Here is a 13,381-nt window from a genome sequence, read left to right on the forward strand (position 1 = left end):
TAACCATTATTATATGAACAGTTAAAGGGACTTATTTAAGAAAATGAAGATCAAAACTATGAAGAATAAAATGGCAAAAATACGTATCTATCAACAACTGAATCTAAAACACAAACTAAGTAAATAAGAACAGAGACAGAATCATGGATACAAAGAGTATTCTGTTGGTTGCCAGATGGGAAGGGTTGTGGGAAGATGGGTGAAGAGGTGAGGGGATTAAGATGTACAAATAGGTAGTTACAGAATAGCAATGGGAATGTAAAGTACAGTAGAAGAAATGGAGTAGCCAAAGAACTTATATGTATGGCCCATAAACATAAAGGATGGGGGGAGGGGATTGCCTGAGGGAGTGTGGGGTGCTGGGTGGAAGGAGGCTAAGTATGAAAAATCAGGACAACTGTAATATCCTAATCAAATGTAATTTAAAAAATGATGTTTTGTCTATTCATGTAAGACATCTGTGTATGGCAGCCTTTCCAGTATATTTTGAAATGGTCCTAGATTTAGTCATTTAATGAATACATATAAAAAATAGAGTTTATGAGTAATTTTTTGGGCCAAATGCTCCTCAATGGGAGACTAAGATTTGAAGTAAGATTATTTTACTCTTGTTTAGTCAAACCAAAAACACATGGAAAGTTTAATAACAGTTAAGCCTGAATTCAAGTAGCATACCAATACTATAGACAATTGAGTTCATTATGGAAAAGCCTGAAGAGGCACACTGAAACCAAGAAATATGGCCCAATGAAAGAAAAGATCAAAGCTCCAAAAAATAGAACTTAGTGATGAACAGAGTCAATCTGCCAGATACACAGTTCAAAACAATGGTGATTTGGATGCTCACTGAATTGGTTGAGTATGATTGCAAAATGGAGGAAAAAGTGAAGGCAATGCAAAGTGAAATAAAGAAAAATATACAGGAAACCAAGAGGAAAGGAAAGGAAACTGGGACTCAAATCAGTGATTGGGAGCAGAAGGAAGAAATAAAATTCAACCATAACAAAATGAAGAAACAAGAATTCAAAAAAATGAGGAGAGGCTTAGGAACCTCTGGGACAACTTTAAATGAACCAACATCCAAACTATAGGGGTACCAGAAGGAGAGCAAGAAATTGAAAACTTATTTGAAAAAATAATGAAGGAGAACTTCCCCATTCTGGCCAAGGAAACAGACTTCCAGGAAGTCCAGGAAGCTCAGAGAGTCCCAAAGAAGTTGGACGCAAGGAAGCAAACACCAAGGCACATCATAATTAAGTTACCCAAGATTAAAGATAAGGAGAGAATCTTAAAAGCAGCAAGAGACAAGGAGACAGTTACCTACAAAGGAGTTCCTATAAGACTGTCAGCTGATTTCTCAAAAGAAACCTTGCATGAAAGAAGGGGCTGGAAAGAAGTTTTCAAAGTCATGAAAAGCAAGGGCCTACAACCAAGATGACTCTATCCAGCATAGCTATCATTTAAAATGGAAGGGCAGATAAAATGCTTCCCAGACAAGGGCAAGTTAAAGGAGTTCATCATCACTAAGCCCTTATTATATGAAATGTTAAAGATGATCAAAAACTATGAACAGTAAAACAGAAGGGAGGTAGAGGGGGAAGAATGAGGGAAAAGGTACAGGGAATACACAGCATAAATAGTAGGTACAAAATAGGCAGGGGGAGGTTAACAATAGTATAGGAAATGAAGATGCCAAAGAATTTATATGTACAATCCATGGGCACGAACTAAGGGGGCAGGGGATACTGGGGAGTGGAGCAGTATAGGGTGGAGGGAAATAAAGGGGAGAAAAAAATGGGATAACTGTAATAGCATAATCAATATAATATATATTAAAAAATAAAAATTATAAAAAAAATAATTTGGCCCCTAAGAACCAGATATTGAATATAAATAAATAAATAATGCTGCAACAAACATAGGGGTGCATATATGTTCAATATTAACCTTGATCACTGGTTTAAAAGTTTATGCAGTTTCTCCACTGTATAGTTTCCTTTTTCCTTTTGTCATGAATAAGTAACTTATGAAGCAATAACAATGGTTTCATTATAGATGCATTTTTACTAGTGATCTTAATAATCCTATTTAGGTTTTAGAAATTATCAAGGCAAAAGTAAAAGAGAATGAAACCTCTTTGTAGAATTGACTCTGTAATATACTTGGAAACTATGATCAATTATGTAAGTGGAAACTGGGGGTTTTCTGTTTACTCTTTTCTTTTCACTGAAAATGCTTCATTACTTTTTTAATTTTATTTTTTATTGTTTATTCTATTACAGTTTTCCCATTTTTTTCCTTTTGCCCCCCTCCACCCAGACCACCCTTCTAGCCCACAGTCAATCCCCTCTGTTGTCCATGTCCATGAGTCTTTCATACATGTTCTTTGACTAGTCCCTTCCATTTACTCTTATATGATATGAAATTAGAAAAAACTTTATAATTATCCTGGGTGCTAATTTATTATCAGAAAAATCTATTCAATGAACATTTACTGAGAATACACAGATGAGTAAGACAGTCTTTTTCCTTTAGTCAACAAAAATTTCTTGAATACTTATGTACTAGGTCACAGGAATACATCCATGAATAATCTGGGAAGTTCTTACCCTCCCAGAGTTTCTAGTCTAACTATTGAGAAGCTTCCAATCTGATCATGGCAACATGTAAAAAAGGTGTATTATTTCATAATAATCACATAAGACAGACCTAAGAGATATGATTGAAACCATGGACATATAAGGTCCTATAAACAACAGCTGCAGGGGGCAGGGTGGAGGTAGTGTTTATAGCATCAGTTTTTCAAGTCACTTGAAATAAACAAGAGATAATAATAGATGATGATGAATAATGTAATGTTTTATACCAAGTAAATATTATAATATTACTGAGACCTATTTGTTTAGGAGAGCTAACAGATAATCTGTTGTTTTATATCAGCAGGGGAATTCACCAGGAATTATAAATTGTATATGCTATGTGATTCAATTTGAGCAGGTAGTCAGTGAGGAGCTTTGTATTTGATATCATATCATCAAAAAGACATTCTGAGTTTTGTTTTTCACTTATTCTCTCAACTGCTGCTCCTTACCATCAAGGATTATTTGCAAGACTGGGAATAAGACTGCAATTCAAGGCTGCAAAACATTTTTACCCAATGCTACCCCAATACATTCAACTTAAAAAGAGCCTGTAGAACAGAATGAAGTTAGCTCTTTTATGTAACTAACTTCATTAGCATCTTGATCTGAAATACTAAACTGGAAATCTCTGGAAAATTGAGATGGATGATGCTTCATCTCTAATGATAAAGTAACAGAAAATGTATACTTTTGGCTTATGAAAACTGAGTTAAAAGTTAAAAATCCATCCACGTGCCTCAGGTCTTAATTATAGTTGAACCAATAGACTACAATGTTCTAGACCATAACCTACAACAAAATGCTGTATTAATGGAACATTTTTAGAAAATGACTGGTGCTTACATTTATATTTTTTCTGAGATTTTAAATAACTCCTAAAATAATATTTACAAATGATCACATTTTATCTGAAAATGACATTATTTTTTTCCATTCAAACTTTCTAATTTTTTCAAATGAAAGTTGTATATCTTGAAACAAGAAAAAAAAGAAAGAAAAAAACCTGTCATATTTGGTACAAAAAGATGGACTTCAACCAGAAAGTTTGGGAAATGGGAAAGTTTGATTAACTGAAGTGAGCTTAGTAAATAATTAAGCAATAAGTATTACAATTTGATGGTAATAAAAGCTTAGGAAGTAACATGTCATCAACTTTTATACTCTACTGGACATTATTTTTATCTTTTTTTCTGATTCAGAAGGCATTTACAGAATCTATAGTTTATCAGTCCTAATTCATCTCTTATAAAGAAATGGCAGCATATAATATAAACAGCAGAGTCCATGCAGATTTTATCCAATAACACACTAAAAATATATAAAAAGGTAAATTCTTTTATCAGAAAAGTATATTATAGACTACTAAATATCTGAGCTAAATTTGGTAAGGTAAATTATTCAAGATAACATCAAATCTATACCTAGAGCTTTACAAGTGGTGCATCTAGTAACAATTCTTTGAATAGGAAAAAAAAACAGTGACTATAGGTAGTTGAGTTTGAGAGACCATATGTCAACAACACAAAATTGTAAAATGTCATTAAAACTAAGATATCATAGTAACTAAACATTGGAGCACATAAATCAGTAGAAACTCCATATATTAATTGACTTAGAATTCTTAGGAATCACTGTACCTCAAAACCAGAACTGATCCAGATAGCAGTGACTTTGAAAGGCAATCAATCATATAAAAGGTCTCATGGTTTAACCACTTTGTTTAAAATTTAAATGCCAAGATACTTTTTCTAAATTGTTGATATACACAAAGAACTGTAAGTAATTACTGGTTGAGGAAATAACCCTCAGTGAAATTTATCCATCTGAAGAATACACATTTTATGACTGGTCTTAAAAAGACCTCAGTGCACTAAGCTCATAAGCCATTGAAGAAGTTGTTTAAAATGTAATTGGCCAGTTCATTTTTGAGTGTGCCACATGGATACAACTGAGGGCACTTAGTATCTGTCTGTGGAAACAGCACACTAAGGCTGTGCAGATTCCTTGGTGCCATACCCACCCAAATGAATCTGTGGATGTATGTGTTTGTGTTGGGGGCCAGGGAAGAATGGGAATCTATACTTGTAACAAGAATACAAGCAATTTCTAAGCACACTAAAGTTTGAGGACTACTGCACTAAGTGAAAATTTCTGAGGCAGGCACCTCACTTATATATCCCAAAGTTAGCACATTACGCACAGTTAGTTTATGAAATGACACAACTTATGTTAATACAGAAACTTCCAGGTCACAAAGAACTCAGGCAACTTGCAATTCATATTAAAAGGGAGAGTGGCTTTGGTGTTTCTCCTGGATGGGAAGAAAGTATCAAAAGCACTATAGCTTTCTAGGACTGAGACAACTTGCTCACTCCTGTATTTCCAGCACCTAGCTCAGTGCCAAAGAAGTTTAGCAAATATATGCAAAATGAAACAGGGGGATATGTCCTGATATGAGCCAAGGCGGTGCATTAAACAAGTTCGATGCATCAAGCTCATTACTCACTACTGCTGTTGTTTTGGGGGAATCATTCTAATACTGAGAATACACTATATAACTTTTAGAGCGCTTGGTCAAGGAAAAGTAGGTGGTTAACTTCACTGATTACAGACAATCATCAGGCTTGGATGAGATGTAAATAGAAGAACCATCCAGTATATTCTGCTACTACATCTATCGCTTGAGATGCTCCTCAGATGTAAACATTTTATGTTTATTACTGGCAGCTGTTTCTGAATAGAAACAATTTGGCTAATATAAGCCCCAGCCTTGCCTGCTTAACTTCATATGTTTACCACATGCAATGGTGATGATAATTGCTACTCTGTGAAACAACAGTTGAGTGTGCTTGACACAGTGTATTCTCATTCTCATGATTCATAGCAGTTATATTGTATAAAGTCACCATGAACAATGAATTAGTGAATACTGAACCATCCCACCTTGGGGAAATAGAGGGTTAGGTTCCTGAGAGCCTTTGGTTACAAAATTTTGGCAGACCAATGTACATAACTTTGTTTTACATGTGTTTCTGTTTAAGGATACCTAAATTTAGCATATATTGTTGGTTCATTAACATTGAACCTGTGGCCAAAAGCACTCATGCCTGGACAAAGCTTATCTAACAAGTATTTTCTCCATAAGGCACATTACAGCCTTCCTGTGCTCAGGAACACTAGACAACACTATATTTGGGGACCACTTGAAACAGTAAAATCACTAGCTAAAAGTGCAATGATGCGAAAAACATAGCATTAAATAGAAAAGGACACCTGTTTACAGCACGAGAGCTGAACCAAGAAGGCAGAATGTTACCCTGTTCCACCTCAGTTAGAACTAAGTATGCTCACATTTTTTGCCATTTTGTGCATGTCCCCAGGGACCACTAAAACACCTTGATGAGTATTGATTGGGCAGGATACAAAGAAATTTTAGCAAATGGGCGGATAATGAGGATGGACTGCACTTTCCATTTCCCATCTAGAGTCCCTGTCAGCCCTCTCAGCCCCATCCTACCTCGCTCTGTTCTTTGGGAGGCGGATGCTCAGGACTGCTGGCCTGCTTCCTGTCCTCTAGCTCCTGGCTGAGTTGGCAGATGGAAGGCCCAGGGGGAGTCTGGGAGTCAGGAGGAGAGTGAGGATGGGGTGGCTACTTGATGGCTCTCTCCCTACAAGGGTGCCAGGATTGTGCCCTCCCCTAAATAAAGCCCACAGGTCCTATCGGGCTATGCCTCTGTGTAGTTTCTCTCTCTCCCCAACCTGAGTCCACAGGTTGAAGGTGGTAACCAGCTGCTGTTAACCTCAAGGGAATTGCACTATTCCATGTTGGTTTCCCCAAACCCTGTCCAAACTTTTAAAAATAGTCCCTTTTAGGAGTTTTGTCAATTTCCCAAGCAATCCACCCATTTCCTTCTAGAACCCTCACTGTGTGGCATAATGAGGGAGGGATTTTAAACTACATAGGCTGTGGAATTTATATACCATAGTGGACTCAAGACTTCTGTCTGCACAGGATCCAACTTGTGAAACAAAATTGCAAACAGAAATGAGATGTTCCTTTTTTTTAAAATCCTCACTCTAGGGTGTTTTCAAACTGATTTTGGAGAGAGAGGAAGGGAGAGAGAGAGAGACAGAGAGAAACAACCCATTGCATCCCACATGTACCCTGACCACAAATTGAACCCACTACCTAGGTATGTGCCCTGACTGGGAATTGAACCTACAACCTTTTGGTGTATGGGACAATGCTCCAACCAACTGAGCCACCTGGCCAGGGAGGGATGTTCCCTTTTATCTAACTGAAAGTTAGCTGGAGGGAGTCTGCCCTTCAGACCAGTGTCAGGAAAGATAAACTGCAACCAATACAAAATCATTGAGGCCTGCTTAGAGGAGAAATGTGTATTTTTAGGTACCTTCTCTAAAATCACTGAAGGGAATATTAAAGGCATTTAAATATATCTAATAATGCAGATTAAATGGCTTTATTAAGCTTTGTGTTATACATGTATTCCTGTCTTGAGCAGATATTTTTAACTTTCTCTTTTTCTTAAAATGTCCTGATAGCTAAAGCAGAAACGTATGTGGCAATTTGTTTTCCTGGCTTTTAGAACACGTGTTATTCTTTTCATTCCTGGCTGATTTCAATCTTGATGTGCACAGCTTGCTCAGGACTTTAAAATCCTGCTGTGTAACATCCTAATCATTATAGATTGTCATGTACTATGGACTTTGTTAAAGATTTTCCAACTTTATGCTTCAAGGTCAGAGTGGAAAATCCATATTCTGAAAATAACTGATAAAGTTATCTCTCTCACATGGTTAGCTATTGCTCAGAGTGGGTGCTATTCACAAATTTTCCCAATAAAATCTGTTCTTGATTTCACAGGCTAAATCTCCAGGCTGTAGTGATTATTCCTGGCTATTATTAATCAGATAAGCAAACTTGAGCTTCATTTTATGATCCCTGTGGGACATGTTCCTGAGCACTGTTTACTTTCAAATCTTTAATTGTTCTGCACATCACTGTGTTTTCCTTATTTAATTCTAAACAAAGTGCTGCACTCCAAAGGTCTGACTTGGCATAGGGGACAAAGATGGTTTCTGCAAGGAGAAAATCCACTCAAGCCTCTTCTCAAGGAAAAAACCCAGTTACAATTTGCCTTGAAGTGAAGGGTTCAAAGCCAAGAGCACGTGTGCTCTGTTACATTACCTCAGTGACATGTTTCACATTTCATAGTAAAAAATAAAAAATAAAAAATTACCATCTGTCCAGGCATTTCAAGGGGAGGAGATTGCTAAATTGTTAATACCATGTAATAACCAACTTGCGCTTTTTTTAGGATACAAGGACAACCTTATTTATTTTGGTTAAAATTATTTTAATATTTAAATATAAAAAACACTCCATATATTATCCTCTTTTCTCATGTTTTTAATTTAGAGCATCATCTGAGACCAGACATTTTATGGAAGGGATACTTATACTTTTGGGGTTTAAGACCCTTTTATATGTCATAAAATTATTGATAATTCCTTAAAAATTACTAAGACCCTTTATGTATGTGGTTGCTATCACTCAATATTATAATATTAGGAATGAAAACTGAAAAAAGGTAAAAATGTTTATTTATTAATTAAAATAACAATAGTAAACCTAATGCATGTTAACAAAGATAACATTTAAAAAAATTCATTCCCCAAAAAATTTAGGGAAAAGAATGGCATTGCTTTTACATTTTTGCAACCCTTTTAAACGTCCGACTTTATCATAGGAGAAGCCTGGATTCTCATAGTTGCTTTCTCCATTCAATCTGTTGTTTTGAATGACATGTATATACGAAAAAAATCCAGCGTCATACAGACACTCACTTGGAAAAGCAAGGGCCTCAAAGACTTCCTGAGCCCAGGGCAAGATGTCTGTGCACAGGTCCTACCTATTGGCTAGAGCATGATCAAAAGTCCTAATATTAATTGTAGGGCTCCACAACATAAAAATAAGTATAACAGAGACAGAAGACATTTACTCCTTCCTCTGTTCTTTCTTTCAACATGAAGAAAGAGAAATTTTATTTTTTCTTAAAAGATAGATAGGATTAAAAAACTTTCCCTTGACTGTTCCATTCTGCCCTGAGTTGAGAGGAGGCAGGTAGACATGAAAAACCCTACTTGCACATATTCTAGAAGAAGAAATTCAGGGAACATAAACAGATAACTGGTATTTATTCAAATTTCTAGCTTCCTTTCAAAACTTGTTACATTTATCTCGTTACAGATAAGTGACTGCATGGTGATCTGTTTTGGTGAGACAGAGAAATTGCTTCAACGATCTAATGTTGAACTTTTTGGTCTCTATTGGAGGTGGGACAGGGTGATCTTATGGGCTACAGAGCACAAGTGGAGTCAGGAACCAGAGCCTGATGGGCTGTCCTGCTCCTAACCCAGTCTGTCCTCTCATGTGTTTGACTGTTTGGAGACATCTAGTGTCAGACACTGATTTAAAAGTCAGATGAAAACAGCAACAAAACCCATGAATTGGAGAAATGAATGGCTGGAAAGAATGAGAAACTTTATGACCAAAATACTAGGCCTTTCACCACAAGAGTTTGACCCCTCAGCTTCACTTCACTACAAAGTGGCTCCTCAAACTCTCTTTCCAGAAGACGGGAGGGACTCCTAGAAAGGGAGAATGGCAGAATCTTTGGCTGCTGTTTCAGTTGTCTGGAGCATTATTTTAATTAGACAAAGTTGGCAAATAGAAGGTGCAGAGAGAAAAGCTTTGTTTGATACAATGGCAGGGCAAACAGAAGATTCTGAGATACTCAAGTAACTGAAAACCCACAGGGGCTGGAGTACTTACCTCATTGAAATGGACATCTTGCATCCCAACATCTTCCATCATGGCAGCCTCCTCATCTATGTTTGGGGTAATCATCCTGAAGGCTGTGCATCCTTGCCTAAACATGCCTAGAATCAAGAGAACAAAGGAGAGAGTTAATAACCTGGAAGTAGATGAAACTTGAGGGTTCTTCCTGTCCTGTATGTTTTTGTACTGCATGAAATAACTGATTTTGAAATCCCCTATTTCTCAGGCCAGCATTTCTATGGGAGCCTGGGGACTGCTATGTGCTTTTCTTCACTCACTTCCTCATATTTAACCTTTGCTTCCCTCAATTTGTTTTTCTTACCCCTCTTTATTTTTCACCCACCTTTATTAAAATGTATACAATCTTTAAACTGTAAATGAAGTGAAATAGGCACTGAATCAAATTAATTATAAAATAACCAATAAATAATAATTTGATTTGGTTAGATGACATGTACTCAGACACAAAGAAAAATAAAGAAGCCAAAACCAATCAAGGCAAAATATAGGACTCAAAAATAACTCTGTTTACTTCAAGGTGTTATCTCACCCACTCTGGCTGGGTGTAATCCAGAACTCATATTAGAACTTGCCCTTCTCCTTCATGAAGCAGTCTACAAAACCAAGATGTACTCAACAGCCACAACAATGAACCGAGAGGCTGCCTAAGGTAAGGAGAGGCTTCTGTTCTCCCTACAGCTGCAGAGCCAGAGCATGCAAAGTATGAATAGTTCAGGGGCCCAGGCACTCAGTTCTCTCAGGGTGGGGGTGGAGGGGAACGGTGTAAAGTTGGAGCTGAGATAAATACCTGGGATAAGATAATACCAATGATGGCCTATTTAGGGTCTCTACTCATCTTGGAGACACTGGGAAAAGTTTTATGTTAGTTGGACAATGTCAGCTGGGAAAAAAAAATAATCAAATGAAGGACTTGAAATGTCTTGTTTTTTAATTTTGTGATCATTGTTTACAACAACACAAAACAGACATCAAAACTTGAATTGAGACCTTCCGTATTTTGGGAAAAAGAAACAGTGAATTTTAAAATCAAGTCTTAAAGGAGTAGGTCCTAAAGTCAGAGATTTTCCTGCTTAATATTGGTTAAGGTTTCCAAGCCATTCATGGGTTGTCAAGTGTCTCTGCAACTGTCCTAGTTTAGCCTTGCTTTTGTTTTATGCTGACAAATAAAAAGCATTAATTTAGGGGCTGACATTAATGTACAAAAAGCAAAATTATAAAATCCAACCACTATTTTTAGGCTACAAAAATGTACTACTTTAGTACATTTTTTATGTACTAAATTTAAATTTATATTTAAATTTTAGTACATTTAAATATACAACTTAACTCCAGTGGAATAACTATCAGGGTGGCCTAAGTGCTTTCCTCTCCTTGCCCATTGAACAAGAGGTGCAAGGAAAGGAAGGGAGGAAGGCGAGCCAAGGCCATGGACATCCGCAGAGAGCTGAAAAAGAAAATCCCACACCTCTGAGTGTCATGTGGATGGGGTGGCTGGGGCCCTTGGGACCAGCTGATCCTCAGGCTCACCTCCCTGGTGCCTCCTCTGGCAGATGCTGTGGCTGTAGGGGAAGAGGGCTGGCTCCCGTCGGAGGGCTTTGTCTGCTTCTAAACATGAGGAAATGTATTACCTGATAACATAGGTCTCAGCAGGAAATTGTGCTGGTAGTAAGAGAATATAGAGCCCTTTCTGAATTTCTTCCTCTTTCAGGCTCTGATGTATGACAAGCTCAGACTTCCTTAAATTTCATTCCAAAGAGCCAGCTGTACCAGAAATACAGAAATTCCCTGGCCTGGGCACCTGTGACTTTCTACTGTGTCTTACTTTGTAAACATGCTCCTCATTAGCCAGATCTGCTGTGCTTCAGTGCACATGTGCAAATAGCCAGCTTTTCTAAGAACCTTGTGTTTCAAAAATAAACACTCTTTCAGCCTGGACTGATTTTGAAATGGAAATGAGCAACTCGTGTTTAACCAAAAGGAGCCTGTGAAGAATTCATGGCCTGCTAATCTGGGAACAAATGTGAAATGCACAAACAGGCATCATTCACTCCCTGCTCTCTCCTTCCACTGGGAAGCAAGGTTTCCAGCCAGCAAGGCTACCTTCTCACACAATAGAGCAACTAGGTTGCATTCCAAGAAATGCTTTCTGATGGTCTCCTGTTACAACTGGCTTTTGATTGATAAACAGTTTTAGTGGGAACTATCATAAGGGAAAAATGAAATCTTTTCAGCTTAAGACTGGCTGGTCAGGGATGTCCAGATGTAAAGCTCATTAGCTAATTCTTGGGAGAGGGAGCTGTGAGTAAGAGGTTATATGACAATATGCCATTCACTTTTCTTTTTGATATTGGCATTTCTGCTGCGCTACCAAGTCAAGCAATGTCATGGCAGTGAACAAAACAATGACTATAATACACATATACATATGTACACACACACATACACACACACACACACACACAATCCCCCACCTCTAAATCTTTCTCAATGGCTGTTGCTTGTGTTTGCTCCTTTGTACAGTTTTATATTCATTTCACAAAACACAGGAATCATTTCTTACCTTTACGTGTGAGATATTCTGCCACCAGGGCTGTGACATGGACATAGCACATTGCTGCCTGTAATAAAAGACACATGCTTCAGAATCACCATTTATGAAGCTTGTCAAAACATGACAGAAATCTAATGACTATATGTACTTATATTAGATCTCAAGGAACCAACTAGTGTTTCTAATACCTGACATCTTACCTTTTGAAAAAAGTAGAACAATTCACATAAACTGAAATTTTTAAATAAACTGCAGACATCTGGTCAAAATGGCGGCATAGGTAACTAGGGCTTGCTTCTTTGTACAACTCACATCAAAATTACAGTTAAACTATAGAACCACCATGATTCAAAACTGTCAGAAATTGAGCTGAATGGAAGTCTGACAACTACAGAGTTAAAGAAGAAACCACATCAAGACTAGTAGGAGGGGCAGATATGTGGCATGGGCTGGCCGTACGCCCACACGTGGTGGATAAAAATCAGGAGGGATATCCCGGAGCAACAGGTCCTAGCCCCACACTAAGCTCTCCAGCCCAGGGTTCCAGCCAGGAACATAAGTCCCCACAACTTCTGGCTATAAAAATCAGTGGGGATGGAGGCTGCCGAAGACAAACTGCTAGAGTCTCAGGTACTTCCTCTTAAAGGGCCCATGCACAGACTTACTCAGACTCACTCCCTCTGAGCTCCAGCATAGGGGCAGCAGATTGAAAGGCATCAGAGATATACAGAGAGGCGCTGAATTGTCCAGCATCAGGAAGAGAGCTAGGAGCAGCTTTCTCCCAGACAGAAGTGCTGGAAGAGGCCATTCCTTTTTGAGCCCTCCTTCCACAGAGCCAAAAAGCTGGCCGATGGGCGTCATATCTGAGACTCCATCAACCTGGCTCACACTGTTTGCCCCACCCTGGTTTCCCTGAGGCCTGCCCACACCAAACTTATGGGTGCACCCAAGATGTTTCCAGTGGTTTTCCCACACGGATGGCTTGTCTCCACATTTTCCTAAATTCTCTCAACCAAGCAGCATCTGGTTTCAGCGAGCCCTGTACCTCTCACTAGATACCCTGAGGCCTGGCACTAGCAGCGCTGGCCTTGGTTTGTAGCATGGCCTTGTCTAGGCACCTTCAAGCCCAGCACAAGTAGCAGCCATTTGCAGATCACTTTGTAGCTTATGCTGTGTGACCAAAGACAGAACATAATCAGTGGCTGGCCTTGGAATTACTAAGAGCAATCAAAACTCAACTACAACACAGCCCTTATAGTGGGTGCACCTTAAGTAGTCAGCTTGAGTAATAGGGGAGCCTGTGCC

General features: G+C 38.2%; 1 protein-coding gene across 2 annotated transcripts in view; it reads right to left on the reverse strand.

Annotated features, from left to right (window-relative positions):
- Positions 1-13,381, reverse strand: part of DOCK9 (dedicator of cytokinesis 9) — a 354,061-nt gene that overhangs the window by 37,078 nt on the left and 303,602 nt on the right. For both annotated transcript variants that reach the window (XM_054574328.1, XM_054574327.1), the window contains exons 44-46: positions 12,086-12,143; positions 11,053-11,130; positions 9,499-9,605 (exon numbers count right to left, since the gene is read on the reverse strand). In XM_054574328.1, coding sequence (XP_054430303.1) covers positions 9,499-9,605; positions 11,053-11,130; positions 12,086-12,143 — 243 coding nt within the window. The remainder of the gene's footprint in view (positions 1-9,498; positions 9,606-11,052; positions 11,131-12,085; positions 12,144-13,381) is intronic.

The sequence above is a fragment of the Pteronotus mesoamericanus genome, unplaced genomic scaffold (genome assembly GCF_021234165.1).
Source record: "Pteronotus mesoamericanus isolate MK-2021 breed Mesoamerican mustached bat unplaced genomic scaffold, CSHL_Meso_final contig_26, whole genome shotgun sequence".
Taxonomy (NCBI): Eukaryota; Metazoa; Chordata; class Mammalia; order Chiroptera; family Mormoopidae; genus Pteronotus; species Pteronotus mesoamericanus.